At 44.9% G+C, this 21,802-nt stretch overlaps 1 protein-coding gene across 1 annotated transcript in view; it reads left to right on the top strand.

The window, feature by feature from the left end:
- The window catches only part of FAM76B (family with sequence similarity 76 member B), a gene marked incomplete in the record, with an annotated part of 994,273 nt that overhangs the window by 19,060 nt on the left and 953,411 nt on the right, over positions 1-21,802 (top strand). The window contains 1 exon segment of the mRNA XM_044071227.1: positions 16,912-16,976. Within this exon segment, the coding sequence (XP_043927162.1) occupies positions 16,912-16,976 (65 nt within the window).

Genomic DNA, 21,802 nt, shown 5'->3' with positions numbered 1-21,802 from the left:
GGCACTTGCTCACTAAAGCAATTATATGTCAGCACTAAATAATTAAAAGCACTACACCCTCACAAACTCAGTATGAGTACCTTGTTCCCCATTAGCCCTTTTTTTTTTTTTTTTTTAATTATAAAGGAATCCCCAATACTATTCTAGCATGTCCAAAGGTCAGTTGTCAATCTCCTCTCTGGTCCAGCTGGTGATTCTGGGAATCTTGAGGCAATGTTACAACTGCGTCATGTACACAGACTACCCTCTCCTCCTCCCAACAAATTCCAACACATGTGAGGGATGCAGCCATATAGCCATACTGGAGGCTAAGCTCTCAACTCAATACTGGCGAAACCAGTCAGGAGGAGAAGGAAACCACACTCTCACTACAATTCCAGTCTCACATAGACCTACCACGACAGCAAACCAAACACATAAACACACAAAAACATACTCGGTGGCTCTAAATAAAAATCTGCCTAAGCAGCAGACACCCAAGCAACCGCTACTCCAAAACAAAACACGTGGAACACATAGCTCACAAAGTCAATGTGCCGAACGGTCACAGACCTTAAGGCTAAAAACACCTGATACACTTGTAATAGGTGACTCTATCGTCAGGCACACTGACATCCCGCTCACCAGGCTGAACAAGGAGAAGGTCACGGTGAGCCGCCTGTCGGGCGCTAGGATCCGCCACATAACACAAGCACTCAGGTCACTCTGAAGACAAGATGATCAATTTCAACAATTGGCTTAAGTATTGGTGTCATTCAAAGGGGATCCAGTGCCTGTCAGCCTGGGATGACATGCTCGACAAGCCACAATGCTTCGCCAGGGACGGCTTGCACCTGTCACCCCTGGGCTTTCGGATATTGGCAAAGGCTCTTGCTACCCCCATAGTGCCTCTTTTAGGCAAGGCTCAAAAGACAAACCCACCTCCATAGGTATCACAAGCGATAAGAAACTAAGAGTAATGCTACTCAACGCCAGAAGTCTAAACTTCAAGATGCACGCACTTGAAACTCTCCTTTGCATGGAGAACATCGATATCTGTGCAGTAACAGAAACCTGGTTCAGGGCTCCCGAGAGCACCCCAGCACTACCAGGTTATACCTCATACCATGCTTTTCGGCCCCAAAACCTGGACCGAACCACAAAAGGAGGGGGAGTATCAATATTAGTCAAAGATACCCACACCTCCAGGTTGGTGGCACAGCACGAAGCATCAGAGACTATCCATGTGCAACTAACAGTGGGTGAAACTGTCTTCCAGTTTATAGCCTGCTACAGACCACCCTCCCAAACCCAGGAACCCCACTCAGCCTTCCTGAGAACACTGGAAAATATGAAGGTCTCTCCAAACACCATTATAGTGGGCGACTTCAACTACCCAAACATAGACTGGGAGCATTACTGTAGCTCCAACACCCTAGCCCAAAGGTTCCTAGAATTTATAAACTCAAATGCTATGGAACAACTTGTTACCACTCCCACAAGAGGGGAAAACATACTGGACCTGATCATCACCAACATGGGGACTCTGTGCTCCAGACCAGAAGTGTATCCCTCACTAGTAAGATCAGACCATAAACTAATCTCACTGGATATTCACATCCCGACTCCACCCCCTGCCCTGAAAATCACAATGAAAAACTTCTCTAAAGCAAATTTCACACTCCTCAAAACCAGGGTGGAATCCTTCAAAGCCCCCGGGCCTGTGGAAAATACGGCCCAGACAGCAGAATCCTTTATAAACACATTCTATGAACACCTTCAGGAATGCATGGATCATGCAATCCCAAATGAAACAAAGACCCAGGCCTCCAAAGGCAGACGTCCTGTCTGGTGGACCCCAGCCATAAACAAACTATATACAATAGGAGGAAGCTACTACATGATAAAGCAAAATGCCCAAAAGGGTAGCATCTCTGATCAGTATTAGCAAAAAACTACGGGCACTCATAAAATCGTCTAAGGCCAGCTTTGAGAGAGAAATTGCACAAGACACTAAGGATAATCACAAGGCTTTCTGTAGTTGTTAGGAGCCTGGGTGGGAATTCCCAGATATGCTCAGAATTAGTCCAAAGTGACAAAAATTCCACCGAACCCACAGACATTGCCAACATCCTAGCCGACAGGTTCAGCGCAACCCCCCCCCCCCCACCAAAAGGGGCAAATATCTATCCCAGCAAAGTGCTGCCCCCCCTCAGATGCTCAGGTAAGAGCTGCCCTCTCCAAAGCAAAAAACACAGCATCAATGGGACCAGACGGTGTCCCGGGCTGCGTCCTACATTAACTCCAAGAAGAGCTAAACTCAAACATAAAACTACTGTTCAATCTCAGCCTTGCTACAGGATATGTACCCAAAGAGTGGCATACAGCAGCAGTGGTCCCTCTCCACAAAGGTGGTGCTTCAACGGATCTTGGTAACTATCGCCCCATAAGCCTGACTAGCTTGGTCTGCAAAGCTATGGGAAAGGATCATCATGGACCTCCTAAATAAAGATGTTGGGGACCAACAGACACTGGATCCTACCAAGTTCGGCTTTAAAGACAAATCCTGACTCTTAAACCTGGTTGATTTCTTTGAAACAGTCACCAAGGCAAGGCCATTGACAAGGGGAAGGTGGTCCACGCAGCCTACCTGGACCTCGCAAAAGCCTTCGATACAATACCGCACTCGGGCATTATAGATAAGCTCACCAGCTTAAATATAAACCCCTATGTCACTAGATGGGTTGCAAACTGGCTCAAGGACAGAACCCACATGGTTAGAATTGCTGGAGCCATGTCAGACTCCAAACCAGTTACAAGTGGCGTCCCACAAGGCTCAGTCCTGGGACCTCTCTTGTTCGGTATATATTTCTCGGAGGTACAGGCCAACACGGAAGGACTGTGGCTGACAAAGTTCGCAGATGACTGCAAACTGGGTGCCATAATTGACTCTCCAGCCGACACAAGCATCCTCCAAAAGGGCCTCATAGAAACAGACAACTGGTGCCAGTGCCATGGCCTCAAGCTAAATGCCAAAAAGTGTATAGTCATCCCCTTTGGCAAAAACAAAGTGCCCACAAATTATCACATGGGTGGTAATCCATTAAGTACAGAAGAAGTAAGTAGGGACCTGGGGACCCAAGTTGATAGCAATCTCTCATTTGACAACCATGTGGCCAAAGTGGTTAGAAAAACATTTTATATAGCCCACCTAATCATGAAGGGATTCACATCTAGATCAGGGGAGGTCATCGTGCCTCTTTACTCATCTCTCATCAGGCCCATAATTGAGTACAATGCCTTTTTTGGGATGTACCTTACCAGACACCTGCAGCAACTGGAAAGACCCCAAAAGTACCTCACCAAGAGGATCGAAGGGCTCAAACAGATGCCATATGCTGCCCGGTTAAAGAAACTCAAGCTCTACTCAGTGGCATACCGCCTGCTGAGAGGCGATCTGTGCCTGACGTATAAAGCGATGTCCATCCCGGAATTAATGGACATGCTGCACCTCAGAAAATAGAAATCCCATCGAGCTACGTGCTCGAGAGACTTGAACCTTAGCACTGAAATAAATAGGACATGCTGGAGGGACAGATTCATAACCCAGAGGCTCCCTTCACTCTGGAATAAAATCCCAGTCCAGGTTAGGCAGAGTCCCTCATTTCCTCTCTCTTCAAGAGGAATTTTGATGAGTGGATGGGAGATCGTAGGTTTACCCCGGGTATCACTTCTGTGTCACTGTTAGACAGGGGCACAGTATACTAACCTCGAGAAAGGGCATAGCAAAATTAAAATGGATGGCGAAAGCCAAACACACTCTGGCTAGGCTTATAAATGCCCTAGGGCAGATAGCCTAGTATGAACCTAAGCATGCCAAAGTCCTGTCGTAGTATTTTGTCCACACTAGAATCCATGCTGTTTGGAGGAGATATGATGGTACTGCTGTATAAACGGCGCGTGAGACCGTTGTGTAGACTGTCCCTTTGTAGAAGTTTGCTCAGAAATGGGAAGATGGGTATTGGACAGAAGTAAGAGGTATCATTTGGATTGGTTTGCTTTATGAGGGGGGGTGTTATTTAGAGCATTTTTCCAAGTTTGTTCACACTGGTTTGTGTGAGACGGGTTTTACACATGGGGAGGAGAAGATTTCGATATCTGTGCTGATATGTGAACCAAGGGTAAATTGTGAAACAGATTTGTTGAATTTGAAACTGTTAACTGGGTAGGTGAACTGGGTATCCCTTTCATCCGCGTTCTTTAGCACTTTTGTCTTAATGTAAGACTTCTTCAGACTGAATGCACTCACAAAAAAAAAAAATTATAACTAAAAAATATTTTATAACAATCCTAAATCACATGATTTAGTTAATTGAGTTAATTCATGTTTAATTTTATGTTTTAAAAATTTAAAATTCTCTAAGTTCTGGAGGATTACTGGCATTCAGTTTCACCTGCTTGCAGTACTTCCAGTCCAAGTCTTCTGCAGTCTTCTGCATCAAATGTATTTGCAAAGTTAAAAACTTGATCTTGTACACTAAATTTTAATAAAATTATAGATACACTACTAGAATAATGTTTGCAAAAGTGCTTTGTTCCTGTCCTGTCATGATAGCATGCAAATGTTCTTAGATTGTACAGTATAATTCTCTTCTTGTCCTACCAACATACAAGGCAGGACAAGATGAGCAGAAAGCCAAGTAAACCAAACGTGTTGATTTGCGTGTAAAATATCAAGAAATTTTGATCTTATTGACATTAATCACTACTTCAGCAGAATGAGTGTATAAATATTGGCAATAATTAATAGTAATTTTTTCCTGCATGCAGGAATACAGTTTTCAACCATTCAACAATTTCAATGGACAAAGGAGAATATTTTTCACGCATACAAGCTATCTACAAGCTCAAAAAAATGTTCAAGTGAATACATATGTTTTACATATTCAAACTTTGATTTTTCTTACCTGAAATTTTTGGAAGGGTGGTTCCGATAATTGATATTTCGGATAATCTGCTATCTATTCTATCATAACTGAGATTAGCATTGTTCTGTATTTCCTTCTTTAATGTTTTAGTTTCTATCGCAGTTTGATAGTATGCACTCTAAAAGGATTAAATATAACCTAGTTAAATTACAGTTAATGAGAATTAATAGATTAAGAATGGAAATTATTTTATTAATGAAGGTACAGCTGCATGCTACAGATGTTAACTAGAGGGTATCCTGAAAAGGTGGTTAAAGAAAAGTGGGAAGACAAATAAGGATTGAATGATGGAGGCCAAAGGTCATCCACTAGTAATTTTAGCATGTGCATGCTAGTTAAGAATACTGCACTTTAAAAAAAAAAAAAAAAAAAAAAAAAAAAGCCATTACAAATATTAGAGAAAACTAGAATTTTTTTTAAGTAGCTTCCCTGATGTTAAATCAATATGAAGACATGTATGTTTTATCCTGGACAGGAGGTTTTTGGGCTTAACTCAAGGTTTAGTGTACTCTTTCCCATTCCTGTGCGTCTGCTTCTGGTAAAAGAAAGATGAATTCTTTTTCTGAAGAGTTTCAAGAGTTCTAACCTCCCAAAATATTTCTTTAAGAACAGGTTGTGTTCTCCCCAGAGTTTAAATTCATATTATAAGTAAAGTATGGATTCAACCAGTAATTTTGAAGGATTCTCTTTCTCTGAAACTGTGTCTAGAAAGAATGAGTTGTTTCAGTAGGACAATTTGTGAGGGTTCTCAGTCTCTCAGGAAGTACTGATTTGTTAAACTTGACAATTTTGTCTGTAGTAGACGTGCAGCTGGAATTTCCAGAGCTTATTCCTGTTTTGCCTGCTTATGAGGATGTTTTGCCCCAACTTGCAGTTCCCTGACAGCCAGCTTACTGCCCCTAACAAAGCAGATACGCTTTATAAATTGCCTCGGTCTTTTTAAGCTTTTATAAAAGCAGCTGCTGAGCTAATATGTTGGAAGGTTATTCTTGCCTCTTGTGAGAATGGTGAGCATCTTGGCACTCTCTTCCACTTGTGAGGAGAAATCTGTTTTGTACAACTTAGTGCCTTTTGTGTCTCTACGACTGCCCACTGTTGGAAATGTGCTTATGATTCTGCTGCTTCATTGGAATTGTTGCAAGAGGTTTGCCTGGCCATATTCTCAATTCTCCGAGGATGTCTGAAGAGATTTTGAATTATCCCTTGGCTAGAGAACTAGCTTTTGGAACTTCTGCTGCAGAGGTCACTAAAAAGTGTGATGAGAGAGGAAAGCTGATTCAATGGATCTCTGATTTTTCTGCCCCCATTTGGCAGAGGATTAATGTCTCCCTCTACAGCTTTCTTAAATAAGTAAAATAAACAGTCACAGCAAGTTGCTGGAAGGCAATTGTTTTTACGCCATTTTCTTCAGTCTTTCTTGCCGCACGGTGCCCGAAGCAGAAGCAGTTCGCAAGTGCCGGTCAGCCAGCTCCTGAGATTTTCAAATCGAATTTCAGCCCGAAGTCTTCTCTAAAGCTATAAAGTACCCCATTGGGGAAACTTTTCTTGCCTCTGACCGATGTCGGACAAAGTTAATAATTGCATTTCATGTGGGAAGCAAATACTGCAGAAGGATTTCCACTCTTTCTGTATACCTTGCTTAGGTCCAGACCACGGCGTCTCGACCTGCAGTTTTTTGTGCTAGATTCAACAAACGCTCTAAGCAATGGGCGGAGTTCGCCCTTCACTTTTTTGGCAAAAAATTTAATTATGTCGTTGGATACTCCAACTCCAGTTTTGAGCAAAAAACGCAAGGATAAGGACAGACATACGAGGTCCGCACCACCTACTGAAACCACGCTAAGGCAGACTACCAGTTCTCTGGTACTCAGCGAAGTGCCGACGCAGCCCCTGAGTACCGATGACAATGCATTACCAGTGTCTTCAATACCAGAGGTCGCAGGCTTCTCTGCCCCCATTCCTACTACAGATACCGACGCCACTTCTGGCTGGGAAACTCAGAATTTAGACAGGCCTGCCATTTCTCAAGGGGTCTTCAGGCCTTCCTCCTTCTCTATTAAAGCCTTCACTAAATCTAAAACGGCCATGAAAACAAAAAACAGGTTCCTCAGACCCCCTGTCAAGGCACCATGCCTAACAAACATGCTTAAAATGGCTGAGGATTTGATTACTCTTATCAGGGGTTCTCAACCCCCCTCTGACAAAAGTCCCAGATTAGAGGAAGACTACCCTTCCTCAGATCAAGCTTCTATTACCTCAGAACTACCGGAGGACCAGGATTATGCCTACTCATACAAGGGAAATTCTAACAACCCTGGGATACATGGTGGCAACAATTTCTGTGATGCCATTTGTGAAGCTGCATGCGAGAGAACAGTGATGCCTGAAATATGGCACTGTCGCCCACTGGTCCTTGAAATCCTCCTTTCCCTTTCTGAAGAAAGAGTTGGTGATGGTTTTCTCAAGTGTAATTAAAGCCAGGCCGTCCTTTTTACCCACTCACACTCGGCGGGGAGCTACACAAATTTGCTTCAGCTTTTGCTTGTGGAGCTTGTAATGGGCTCTTCAGTAGTTCTGGGCCAGTAGCCCCCACCCCCCACAAACAAACAGATGACTGAACACATCGGTGTCAAAGAAATTTAATACATTTTATTACAGTCCTCCTGTAATTTTCTCACTTATGGAACCCAGGACCTGTCAAGATTTTTACAGACAGCACCACAGTAATGTGGTACAAGAAAACTGTGTGGGGGACAAATCCTACCATCTTTGTAGGCTAGCTGCTGTGACATGGGATCAAGCTAGAAAAAGGAAATCTTTTCCTACTTGTGGATTCTTTTAAGCAGGTCAATGCAAGACCCTGTGATTGGATGGTAATCCGGCCTTTTTGGACAACGTCCACAGATGGGATATTCCCCAAGTATATTTGTTTGCTTGGATAGGCAGCTTAAGCTGTTTTGCTCTAGGACTGCTTGCCCCCAGGCATGCAGGATGGATGCCATGTCTTTCTGCTTTCTTTGCACGCACCCCCCTCCCCCCATCCCTAAGGTTGTACCGAAGATCCAGCAGGGCAAATGTCTTGCTGGTGACACTTTTTTTGCACAAAGCAGCACATGTTCCTGTTTTATCTAGTCGGGGTCCATCACTACACGTTACATCACAAAAAAGACTTGTGCTGAAACCAAGCTCTCTGCTTCATTCCACCTTGTAGACAGCATTTAAATTTTTTCAAACACTAACTTTTCTGAGGACTTGCTTAAGATGCTGCACCAGGTGACTGAACCTACCACTAGAAAGTCTTAAATCTCCAAATGGAAAAATTTTCTATCTGGTGTCCTAAGAAAGAGAACCCCCACCAGGTCGGGGTCCCGGCAGTTTTGTCCTACTTGTATGAGCTACTCAAAACCAGACTAGCCTATTCCTCTGTCAAGGAACACTTGAACACCATTTCTGCCTGCATGCCACCTTAATCCCCCTCAAGAAATGAAGTTGAACAGTTTCTATAGGGCATTTTTCACTTGAACCTACCTAGGAGGGCTATTCCATCCCACAGTCCCTAGGGAATTTTTATTTTAAGTTGGAAAAACTTAACTTGTCAGCTTTTGAACCAGCAACCTCCAATTCCCTAAAGTTTTGTACTTGGTGAAAACTATTTAGTGATGGCCCTTACTTCTGGCAGAAGGGTTTCTGAGCTTCAAACGCTTATTGGCAACTCCCTCCTTTCCTTTTCTTCTGTAACAGTAAGTTCTTTCTTGAGGATAACCTTTCATCTGAAGTAGTTAACTTCATTTGATCAGCAACCTCTGGGTATCTGTTCCGATCCGGATCTGAGCCGGCAGCTTTCAAAGCTAGAGATCTGAGCTCCAAGCTCCTCCCCCTTACCCGTAACACCCTGCTACCTCCCTCCAGTCCCCAGATCTCGTTTGCCGCGGCTTCTTGAAGCACGAGAGACTAGCTCCTGGCGGTTTCGTGAGTGATTATAGGGTTTTTTGCTTTAAATTTTCTTCAAAAATTGGTGTGTGTGCATATTTACCACCCTTAGTATATTTAGTCTCTATTGTTATAATAGTCTGTTAGTGTAGTCTTTCCCTTACCCTTTATTTGTGTGTGTGAAGGTGTGTGCGTGTGTTGTCATGGCTGAAGGCCTTAAGGCCATATTTACTAAATGCTCTGAGTGTGGCCACAAGCTGTCCCCACTCGGTGCGTTTTTTTGCCTGGGGGTGGCTCACTTATCAGGCTGCCAGATATGTGCTGCCTTTAACCTCCGGGCTCTGAAGGACAGGAGGATCAAGTTGATCCTTGCGGGCCTTTTGTCTGTGGATTCTGCTTCTTCCTCCTCTCTCTCAGTGGCGCCAGCCGCGGCTGTTCAGCCATCTGTTCCTACTCCCCTGGCCGGGACTCAACTCCCTCTGTGTCCCAGGGTGAGAGGGACTCTAGAAAAAAAGGAGAGAAGAGACGAGGAACGTGACAGGGAGAGGCATAGGAGCCACAAGTGGCGGGCTGATAATGCTCCCTCGGCCCCGCCGGCTAAGCAGCTCAGTTCTCCCTTGAAGGTCTCTGGGTCTTCCCCCTTTTGACTCCATTCTCCACGTTTCTCTCAGGAGCCGGAGGAGATCTGGTCACCCTCTGGGTTGTCGAGGCGGCCTTCCCGGCCAGCCACAGCAGCTTCTAGATCTACTAGGAGCCACGCAGACATGGACCGGGTGAAGCGTCGCTTCCTCCAGGCCGAAATGCAGATGGGAGTGCTCTTGCCCCTCCCCCTCCAGGGGGGAGCTCAGCCCCTTTCTTTGCCCCCATTGCTCCTCTGATCCATTATCTGGTTTCGGAGCTGGGGAGTTGGCGCTGATAGTAATCGCTACTTCGATGTCTGTACCCTCAGGTTTGTCTGGTCCTTTTTCGGATCCGAGCTCTCGGGGCCGTGAGCCGAGCCTCTGATCCGAAGGGCTGAGTGTCTTCGGCTCCGATGCGGTCTGAGCACACTTCTCTTTTGGGTCCGATCACTTCGGCGCCGATCCACACGTCTGATCCGAAGGGGCTGCTGATCATAGGAAGAGTGGGTCACCTTCGGCCTTCAACATCGTGGAGAGGGTCCTTTCGAGGGATTCGAGACCCCTGGCTCATGCTACGGATCCACCCACCATTCCCTCGCAGACGGGCCTGTCTTCCATCATCCGGCCCCAGGGACAGCCTGCGCCTATGTCCCAGATGGTTCCCCTAGAGGAACAGGGCCTGGTTGGTGAGCCCTCCTCGGACAACCCCCCCCCCCGAGGAGGTCCTTCACAAACGAAAGTGTAAAAGGAGGCATACTCCCCTCGAGTCCCTCATGGAAGACACTGACTTGGAGGAAGGAGAAGGTTCCCCCAGGTCACCCCCCGAGGACGGCTCCTTTGGAGACATCATGGAGATGCTGCAAATTAGAGGGGGATGGGTCAGCCCAAAAGCCTTCCTCGGATGAGTCTGTGTTTCTGGAGGCATTTGACGCAGGCCCTTCTACCTTTTGGTTGTCCCCTCCGGCTGACCCCCTGGTAGATCTTATAACTACCAGGGCATGGAAGGAGCCGGTCACTGTACAGCCGATACCCAGGAGACCAGATAAGATCCTTGGCCCCCGACAGACATAACTGCATGGAGCAAAGGTTCCCCAGTAGATGCCATGGTGGTGGCGGCTGCCACCAAGAAGGAACTGGCACAGGATAGTTCCTTGGTACATCCTTCAGACCAGGAGTCTCTGACGATGGACCGCATTGGTAAGTGGATGTTCGCTTCATCCACCTTCTCCTTAAGGGCGCAGAACTACTTGGCACATGTGATTCAGCTTCAGCGGGATCTAATCAGAGAGTACGCTGGGTCACCCCCGTAGTCCATGTCGGCAGAGGATAAACTAACCTTCTCGGTGTGAATGGCCACTCTAAAGTCAGTATATAATAAATCTATGCGGCTTCTCTCCCATGCCTTGGAGGGGGTGGCTAGAGCCAGCGGTGCAGGCATCGCCTTAAGGCGTCATGCCTGGTTCTGTCTTTGCGGAACCCTTCAAGGTGTCCTTCGCGAACGCCCCCTTTGAAAGTTCTACGCTGTTTGGCAAGACCATCCGCGATATGCTACTCCAGAGCGAAAAAGACGGGAAGACGTCTGCCGTCGGAATCCGCTTCTCAGCTCCTCAAAGGTCCTTCTCCAGGAACCAGAGAGGACAAAAGATATGGTTCTGGAAATCTCAACAATCCTGTTTCGCTCCGGACCCTTTCTCCTTCAGAGGCAGGGGAGGACAAGGTGGACGCCGGTCCAGAGACAGAGGGGGGGGCCCGAAGAATTTCGGGTCAAGGGAACCCTTTTCCAATCGACCCATGCAGCAACCCTGAGGGGTTGCCCAACTGCTCCTCTCTGGAGGCAGTCGGGGGGGGGGGCGTTTCTCTGAACACCTAGCACATTGAGAGTCCGTCAAGACAGATCGCTGGGTGTGCTGAATAATATCCAGAGGTTACTCTATTCCCTTCCTAAATCCTCCCCCTCAGTCGGGGCGCCTCCCCGATGTCCCACCCAATCAGATGGAGGCAGCAGCTTTAGAGTTAAGAGCTGCTAAGAAAAAGAGCCATCCAGCGCGTCCCCCCCAGGCCAGTCCGGATCGGGCAATTACTCCAGGTTCTTTTTGGTGCCAAAAAAGATGGGGGACCTAAGACCAATTCTCGACCTGTCTACACTGAACCAGTCCATTGCCAAAGAGAAATTCCGGATGGTCACCATTCAATCTATTCTCCCCCTGCTGTAGGAGAATGACTGGATGAGCTCCATAGACCTCAAGGATGCGTACTACCACATTCTAATGGACAAGGCGATCCAGGAGGTTTCTCCACTTTCGGTTAAGGGCCGGTAATTATCTGTTCAGGATCCTCCCTTTTGGCCTCACCACAGCCCCAGGGTGTTCACCAAGGTCATGGCAGTTGTAGTGGCCGACCTGAGGCTTCAGGGAATACAGGTCATCCCTTACCTGGACGACTGACTCCTCGCTGCTCCCACCAGGCATCTACTATGCTTGGCCAGGGATTATTTCCTGCATTTGGCCCACCTATTGGGGATCACCATAAATGACAAAAAATTGTCCCTTCAGCCTGCTCAGGTCCTAGACTTCATAGGGGCCAGAATAGACTCACTTCAGTCCAAGGCCTTCTTGACATCGGACAGACTCCGCAACCTAACTCTCTGTCTTGGCTCTTCTACAGTCTCCGGCCCCACCGGCAGAATTAGTCCGGAGGGCCCTAGGGTCTATGGCGACGGCCATCAACCTTTCACCCGTAGCCCGCTTGAATATGAGGGTTCTTCAATGGACCTTGCAGGTCCAGTGGTCCATCCTTCGACATCCGTTTTACTCCCCTATTCCCCTCAGCAGGGTTTGCATGGAATCTCTGCTTTGGTGGCTCCATTCCCGAGAGCTTCGGGAAGGGTGGCCGTTTTTGATGCTTCTATCTCAAGCCACTGACCACGGACGCTTCTCACCTAGGGTGGGGGGCATTGCATGGGCAGAACTGTCCAAGGCACGTGGACTCCAACAGAGACCGTTCTGCATATCAGTGTTCTGGAGATGAGGGCGTTGCTTCTAGCTTTGCAGGCTCTCCATGCCCTTCTTCCTCTAGGGACTATTGCAATTCAGACGGACAACATGTCGGTGGTCTGGTACATCAACAAACAGGGGGGACCAGGTCTTGCCCTCTTTGCCGAGAGGCCATGAGAGTTTGAGAGTGGGCGATATCCAACAACCGTTTTCTGCTAGCCACGCACATTCCAGGTCGGTCCAACATTTTAGCAGACAGGCTGAGTTGAACTATCCTCTCACCTTACGAGTGGTCTCTGAACCCCTTAGTAGTGAAACAGGTCTTCCTCAAATGGGGTCAACCTTGCTGCGATCTGTTCACATCGCCTTCGAACGCAATGTGCAGCGAGTTTTTCGCTCTAATTCCTCCACCGGGGGAGAGCCCCAGAGATGCTCTGGTTCATGCTTGGCCATCCAGTTTTCTTTATGCTTATCCTCCTCTCCCGCTAATGACAAAATTCTTGCAGAAAGCTTGTCTGTTGGGGAGCAGGGTTATCCTCATAGCCCCATTCTGGCCTCGTCAAACCTGGTTCCCATACCTGCGGTCTCATCTCATAGCTCCTCCCTGGATCTTGGATCCCATTCCGGATCTGATTTCTCATCCTTCGGGATTGAAAACCCCAAACCTGCACGACCTCAAGCTTTCTGCTTGGTTGATCCAGTTCCGTTGGTGGCTAAGACTCCCGGCATCTCGTCCACGTCAAATCCATTCTGGTAGAGGCACATAAGCCTTCTACCAGGAAAGTCTACAATGGTAAATGGAAACGTTGGGCCGGGCATAGGAATTTGGACCCCTTTACGGCTCCCATTCCAGCAGAACTTGAGTTCTTATCCCACATTTTTCTTTAAGGGGCCAGTTCCTCAACTGTGAAGGTTCAAATGGCGGCCATTTCCCACTTCCACGTCTGAGACCATCTTGGCCCCTTAGCTTCCTCTAAGATTTGCAAAGCCTACTTGAGGGGCACCTTTCTTTTAAGACAACCTGTAAGAATGCGGTTCCTCCGCAGGATCTAACCTTAGTCCTCCAGGCTCTTACTGGTCCCCCCTTTGAACCTGCAGCTTCGGTTGACTTAAAGTATTTGTCTTGGAAAACTGCCTACTTGATTGCTATTGCCTCAGCTAGAAGGGTATCAGAACTTCAGGCCCTTTGTTCTAAACCTCTGTATCTTGTCTTCCATAAAGACAGAGTTTCCCTCAGGACTAATCCCTCCTTTTTTTACCTAAAGTGGCTTCCAAGGCTAACATCAAACAATCCATTTAATATGCCTGTTTTCTTTACTAACTACCAGAACAAATGGTAGTACAGACTCCATTCATTAGATGTGCATAGACAGTTGCGCTTTTATTTGCACAGAACTGCTGCCTCTTGTAAGTTGGAGCAGCTCTTTGTTTTCTTTGCTAAGCCATCTTTGGGTAAACCAGTAACGAAGGTGACTCTGGCTAGGTGGATATCTCAATGCATTTTACTCGCGTACAAAATTTCTGGTCGACCTGAGCCCGTGGGGGTTCGTGCTCATTCTACCCGTTCTATGGCTACCTCTGCTGCTTTTTGGTCATGGGTGCCCTTCGATGATATTTGTTCTGCGGCTACTTGGGCTTCCTTTCATACCTTTATTTCGCATTATAAGTTAGATTTGATATCCAGAGGGAGGGCAGCCTTCGGCTCTGTAGTGCTCCGGAATATCCTTCCGTGAGGACCTCCCATGTTTTTGGTAGCTGGGGATTCTGTCCCACAGGTTGCTGATCAAATGAAGTTAACTACTTCAGATAAAGAAGTTATGTACTTGCCATAACGTTCCATCTGAGTAGGTAACTTCATTTGTCGGCAACCGACCCCCCCCCCCCTCCGTCCCCCTAACCTGTAGTTCGTTACCTGAAAGATTAATTGTTTCACTCCTGGTAGGGATCAGGTTAGGATGTACAGGTGGTTTGTTTTAGTGCTGTATGATCGGGCAAACTCTATCTGAGGACTGGAGGGAGGTAGCAGGGTGTTATGGGTAAGGGGGAGGAGCTTGTAGCTCTGATCTCTAGCTTGGAAAGCTGCCGGCTCGGATCCGATACCCACAGGTTTCTGACAAATGAAGTTACCTACTCAGATGGAATGTTATGGTGAGTTCATAACTTCTTTTTTTCATGAACACCGTGATAAATTGTCTCGGAATCAGGCTGTACATTTGATTACCTTCTTTCTAAACCCACAGAGCAGGGGTGAGAGGCTTCTTCACTCCTGGGATACCTCTTAACTATACAGATTTTTGCAGAATATCTAAATTTTTGCCTCATACTTTTGGTCCATTTTTCATGAAGTTGTGGTTTTCTGGCAATTTAGTGGCAAAGATTGAAGTTGGAAAATGACAGACATTCGAGTTTCAGACTTCATACCATTCAGAAATAAATGCTAATGCAAAACCTGTTCTGTCAACTTTCTAAGTTAGTAAGAACAATGTTTAAAATGTGTCCCTATTTTTTTGGGCCTTATCCCACTTATTTATGGCTTTGCCCAGATTTCTTACTTTAAGAGGTTGAGAGGTATGCTCCCTGGATGTCCACAGATTACTTTTGATTCTACCTTGATAAGACTGAAGACATTAGGAAAATGGACCCGCTTTTTGTTTTCTTCAAGGAAGACAAGTTTGGTGACCCAGTCTCTAAATGGATCTCAAAATACATCTCCTTTTGTTATTCCTACCATGGTAAGGCCCCGTCTGTGTCTGTGAAAGCGCACACTTATCCTCCTCCTCTTGTATCTTCTTCAAGGCTCAGGAAGCAGCCACCTGATCCTCTGTTCACACCCTCAAAACACTACAGAGTGGATTCCTTTTCTAGATAAAGGGCATCTCTTGCTAGGTCTGTACTCCTGAGATTGGTAGACCGCTTCCCTATCTCTGGTCCATGCACCCTATCCAAGTTGTATGCTTTGGAAATTTCCCATCAGTATTGGAGTACTGCAACAGTGATCTAAGGAAGGACATGGTACAGTTGTGTAAAAATTTGCCATAACTGATGTCCACCTCATTACTGTTGCAGCATTGCATCCCTCCTGCTTGCTGATTGTACTAATGTTTATGCACCCTGTGGATCATAGGGTGAGCAATTCCTCTCCCTTCAGTTTAGCTGACCTTTGCTGTGTTTTACTTGGGCTTCTCTGGGGTCTGTGTATGTCTCCTTGCATGCACAGGCTTAGGCATGTCCTGAACATACATATGTTAAAAAAAAAAAAAAATTTTTTTTGACTTTGGTACTCCATATGGACGTCTGATTATGTCAGCAAGACAACCCGTCGCTATTGGAATACTGCAACAGTGGTCAGTAGAAAATCTACTGTTATGGCTAGTTCTTGTATTACTACGTTTTTTCTTTAGTTGAATAGTTTGTCTCATGGGTCTTAAGGCTGCAATATGTAAAACTAGGCATTTTAATCCTCTTGTATTCTTTAGATATGTATCTAATTTTTTTCTTGCAGCAAAATCTTGTTCTCTCACCAGAATTATGATTTCATAGGGAGTGATCTCGAGAAAATCCATGAACTGACAGGAACAAGTGTAGAAAAAGATACTATGTTAGTGCTAGGAAGAGTAGTAAAACAATAGTAATGGTGTCAATGTTGAAAATATTCAGCTTGCTTAAATTTTAATAGCCCCCCCCCCCATTATTAAAATTTAAGCAAGCTGAATATTTTCAACATTTACACCATTATTATGTTTTACTACTCTTCCTAGTACTAACATAGTACCTTTTTCTACACTTGTTCCTTTCAGTTCATGGATTTTCTCAGGATCACTCTCTATGAAATCATAATGCACTGTGGCACATGGGCAAGAATTTGTTCATCCTGCTGTACTTAATGAGCACAGAGAATTCCATTTCAAGGTCTTGTGGCTGGTCCTTGCATCTAGATTTTATTTTTCTTCCATAACTGCCAGTTGCGTTACTGAACATCTGTTTTCCCATGCTGTGTGTATGTGTATCACTTTATTCCCATTTCCGGTAAGTATCTGTCCTTTCTTTGAGTAAGCCGCTTTGTACTTTTAAAATCTGGGACCCTGAGTGGTTTCATGTTGGAGCTCTCCACCCTTTGCAGCATTGCTTATGCTTCACATCAGTTCTGTAATTTCCAACTTTATTGCCAAACTTGGCTCTGTAAAAGACTGTCATGTGCATAGATAACACAAGTAAGTCTATGTTGCTTTGTACGTATGGGGGGGGGGGTGAAATGCCAACAATGTGTACTATATTTCTTGTTTTTATGTTTATTGCAGTGTTAACTATTTCTGTAGTTGCATTTTAGGAGTTATTTGACTTGTGGCTATATTAGAATGGGTAAAAATGAAATTGAAAACTGATATAACTGTGTTGTTGCAGGAATGTCGGATAGCACATCCCATCGTTAAGTGTACGTACTGCAGATCAGAATTCCAGCAAGAAAGGTAGGAGCACTTTGAAGATCTTGCATGTCATGGCTGTGTAATGGTTGTATACATGAAGAGTTTGTTGCAGGACTACCTATATATGATAGAATGTGTTTGAATTGCGTACTGGTATAGATGCTATTCGTCAAGGAGTCTGTAAAGCAATGCAGATAGCACTAACTGCATATTTTTCCTTGTAACTTACACATGTCTGCAATCGGGGTTTATAATGGATATCCGAGAAGTGGAAATAATATTCAGTATGAGAGTTGCTTATAGAAGGAGCATAGGAGGAAAAGGAAAATGACTGTGTTCTCTTAACATGGCAGCTTAATAGAAAATAATTGAGCAGAACTTCTTTCTAAGTTGTAATGTATTGGCTGCCCTTATTTGTTATTGGCTGGTGAGTTATCTTATTAATACAGTGTAATGTCCTTAAGAGATAAAGCCTAGTTTAGTACCTAGTGGGTGTACAACATTTAAAGCTCGTGTGGGAGGTGCCATTCTTGTTGGGATTGTGCACACTTGCTTGTTATCAAATGGTGTGTACTTGTAAAGTTATGTGACCACTAGATATAGTATGAGTGGGTCTGTCCTTTGTAACCTGTAGGACAAAGGATGCAGGCATTAGCGAAACTCTGCACTGTTAGAAATGATATTTATTTTTTTCAATATTTGTTTACTGCGAAAGTTTGACTGGGACAGAGCCCATTTTCAGTGGAGGCCCAGGAGAAATGCTCCAAACACATGTCTTTGCAATGTGGGAGGAAACTGGAGCACCTGGAGGAAACCCATGCTATCGCAGTGGGGACATGCAGACTCTGCACAGAAGGCACCCCAGCCAAGAATCGAACCAGCGAACCTCTTGCTGTGAGGTACAAAACGAACAGCAGCCCACAAAGCAGTTTAACATGAGTAGTTGTTACGACTAATGGTGGCATCTTTGAGAATACAAGATGGCAAAAAGCACCCAAATTTCAAGCAGGAAACTAAAGCAATATATGCTGTAAGGCGCAATATCTTGTACTTCTAGCCAATATATGATTCTTATGTGCATAGAAAGCTTGCCTGGCATCCGTTAAGGTCCATGTAAAGCAGACATGGAAATGAAGTGATTCTGTTGTTGCTGGGCAGTTAGTCTATGCAGAACAGTGAAGTTAGCATTCCATTTCACCAGCTTCATCGCAAAGTTGGTATACTTATAGTTTGAGGATTTGTCCCCCCCCCCCCAAAAAAAAGAAAATGTGTTTAGCCATTTCAGTAGGAGAGCACAGAACTCCTCGTTTAAGATGGACCAACAACTACTATTTCAGCAGCACTCTGAAGGAAGCCATCGTGGTTGTAAGTATCTGAAGAGAGTTGCCAAACCATGTTCTGGAAGCAGTCAAGGGTCAAATAACTTTGTACCTTCCTGTTTGACAGGTCTTCATGCAGGTCAGGTGAATCATTGAGGTAGTATTGAGGGACTACTTTGTATCATACATATTTTTCAAGGTCTGACTTTGGACTTTGGAAGTTGCACTTCCATCAAAAGGCTTTAGTCAGATTAGAGGTGCATAATCTACTGTTAAAAGGATCTATCCAAGAGATCCCAAAAGACCAGAGTAGTTCCATAATATATTCCAAGTGTTTGTTTCCAGAAGAAGACAAAACTTTAGTCCCAGCTTACATAAAAGCAGTCTACAGTTGCATTAAAAAAAAAGAGAGATTCCACATAGTCATAGTGAAATTAGTTCTTCTTGCTTACAGAAGGGGGACTGGGTATGCTCTCTGGACTTGAGGGGGCCCATCTACTCATAAAGATTCATGCTTAGGAAAGTATGTTTTAAGCTGGGAATGTGTTTTTGATTGTCATCTGACTTTTTGCTGTACTTTTAAACAGTAGCATTTTTGTGTTTGTTTACATCAACTTGTAAACTGTCAATCTAAAACCTTTTTTTTTCCTGTGGAGAAACTGTGTTTACTAGTCCCAAAAAGTAATTTAAAGTGCATTCAAGTGCTTTTCACTTTGTATTGCGAAAAGTAACTTTTTACCAACATACGCTGCTTATTTTTCAGCTTGACCATAGAACAAACTACTGGTCCCATGCTCTGTCCTTCTTCCAACCACAAAAATGGGGGGGGGGGGTAACTTAACTGCCTTTGCCATCACAGCCTGCTAGTAGTTTGCCCCAACTGCGGGTTGGTGATACTGCTCTGGCCAAAGTTGGTTCCTCAGGCCACTCATCTTTATTTCCCCCAAATCCCTCAGTTGCTGATAGAGCCACTAGGGACTGGGAGTTAGCCACATCCTCTGCTGTTTGGTATCCCCTCAGTGGGCAAGGGAGAGACAGTTTTGTCAGTGTCGGGAGAAGAGGCAGGAAAGGTGCTGCTGGTTAGCCAAAATGTTGTGCCTATGCCAGAGGAAACTGTTGCTCCCATTAATAATCATTTTGCCCAAACTTTCGTATCAAAAAGTAACAGAAGGCTAAACACATCTTCTGCCCCAGTTTAACGGGACATGAGTAGTTTACCAAGTCTGGCTCAGGATCTTGTATAGGCTATTGATCTTTCTTATCAGGTGGTTTCTGGTAAAAAAGGAAAAGAAAAAAAGGTTCCTCTTTTCCTGAAGACATTTAAGAAATTAAGTCTGGAGAGGAGTAAGATTGGGACAGGTGCAGAATTTTTATGCAGAATTTTCATGCAGACTCTGGGGAAAGCATGTAATTTGAATCTCCCTGTCAAAGATTATTTTTCTCTGAGACTTTCCAGAGTGTGCTAGTGTTTTCGGTGGGAGGACTAAGGTGTCTCAGTCACTCAACAAATATGAATTTTTACAACTGGAATTCCCATCCCCCAAGTGTTGCAGGCTTTGGAGGATGTATTTGTCACAGCTTGTGTTTGCCCTGCTAGCCAGCCTGCTGCAGCTAAGAAACTAAGAAAGCAGGTAGAATATACAAAGTGTCTCAGTTTTCAAATTTCTCTACACTCATGCCAGATATGACCCAGCAGTTAAGTCTTTAATTAAGCCAGCTGCTGCCAAGCATTTTAATTCTAATCCCTCCCCTTCTGATGAGGAAAAAAGTGCTTCTGCATCTTTAATTTTGAGTTGTCATGCTTGTATGTTAAAGTTTGATATGATTTTGTCGATTTTTCTGTCTGTTCTGTCTTCAGCTGATTGGTTGCAATCTGAACCATCAGATCTGACTGTGCCATTGCAAAAGCTCATGGCAACCTAGAACTCAAGGGCTTCTCTTACCCAGAATGCACCAGCCCCAAATGCCTCCGATCTTGTTTGCCACCTCACAGAGAAAGCCATGGTTTACAGACTCGCTATACGTGTAGGTAAGTGTTTTCCTTGTTAATAATCTCTTACTTTGTCATTTTTTTTTTCCTGTTTATCTTTCTCTAGTCTGTACTGGTGTATTCTGGGGAATTACTATTAGTAATTTTTCTCCCTTTCCCTTTCTGCTGATATGCTTGTAGCTCTTGGCTACATTTTTAGGTAGTTTACTTTTCTATTTCTCCCCCTTTCTTCCTCAACCCCCCCCCCCAAAAAAAAAATGCATCCTTATAGTATTTCAGATATTTTTACTATTAACTACTTTTCTGTCTGATAGTTACAATCTTGGTGTTTATTTTGTTGTTGGTATTTAGCTTCTAACATCCGTTTTTTTCAGGATGTTGGAAAAGGTGAAAAGCCTGGCAAGTTTGAAAAACGTGTGGTAAATGTCAGAAAATCTCTTTCTGACTCGCACACTGTGTGTGTTTGCGTGTGTTTGCATGTGTGATTGTGTTGTACCCCTTCATCTCCAAGAAAACTGCTTTTTGTCATGCGTTCAACCCAAGGGCCCTGATTGTATGCAAGAGCAAATTTGTTTTCATGGGTGTGTACTAGGCTAATGGCCCTGGAGCCTTTACAAGTCTAGCCCATAGGATTACCCTGGCATCGTGCCACCCGACCTTAGTTCCCAGTGCCTCTGTCAAGTGATCCCTGGGGTGAATTTTCTATTTCCCATCCACTCGTCAAGATTTCTCTTGGAGGGCCAGCGAGGTTCTTTGCTTGACATGTATGGGAGCTCTGTTCCATAGCATGGGCAGTTTCTGGGTTATGAAACTGTCCCTCCAGCATGATGTTCTTCGTGTTTCGCTGTTGCAGTCATTACATTTGGGTTATCTGCTTGTAGGGAGCCCTCAGTCGGCCTGATTAACAAAGTCTTGGGTCCTGCTTCGGTTGCTGTCCCTTCCATGACGTCAGGTCGTCAGGGGTATAAAATATGCAGCCGACGCCATTACATTAGTCTTTCTTGCCGTGCGATGCCTGAAGCAGAAGCAGTTCGCAAATGCCAGTCGGCCGACTCCTCAAATTTTCGTTTTTGAGTTTCAGAACCGAAGTATTCAACTAAAGCCAAGTACCTCATTGGGGAAACGTTTTCTTGCTCCTTTCTGATGTCAGTAAAAGTTAATAATTGCATTACTTTTGGAAAGCAAATACCTGAAAGATTTTCATTCATATTGTATTCCTTGCCTAGGCCCTGACCACGACATACCTTGCTGTCGGTTTTGTGCTTTAATTGGCACACTATCGGTCTGTATATTTTCGCCTCTAAATATTTCTGTTCTCTGTTTAATTATCCAGAAATGTTGGTTAGCCACCTGACTACCGGGATTCCGAAAAAACGCTAAGATAAAGACAGAGACAGGCTGCTGAGGTCCCAAACTGCTGACAACGCTTCTAAGCCAGTGTCCAGTTAGCTGGTACTAAGTGAGGCGCTTTTGCAGCCCCTGATAGCCGCTATTTCTGATTCGCAATCTTCTACTGAGATCCATTCGGAGTCCAGTATGCCACAAGATGCTTAAACTAT

Source organism: Protopterus annectens, chromosome 5.part0 (assembly GCF_019279795.1).
Source record: "Protopterus annectens isolate FY-2018-M chromosome 5.part0, PAN1.0, whole genome shotgun sequence".
NCBI classification, from domain to species: domain Eukaryota; kingdom Metazoa; phylum Chordata; order Ceratodontiformes; family Protopteridae; genus Protopterus; species Protopterus annectens.
The sequence above is the reverse complement of the archived record's forward strand: the minus strand, read 5'-3'. Positions and strand labels throughout refer to the sequence as shown.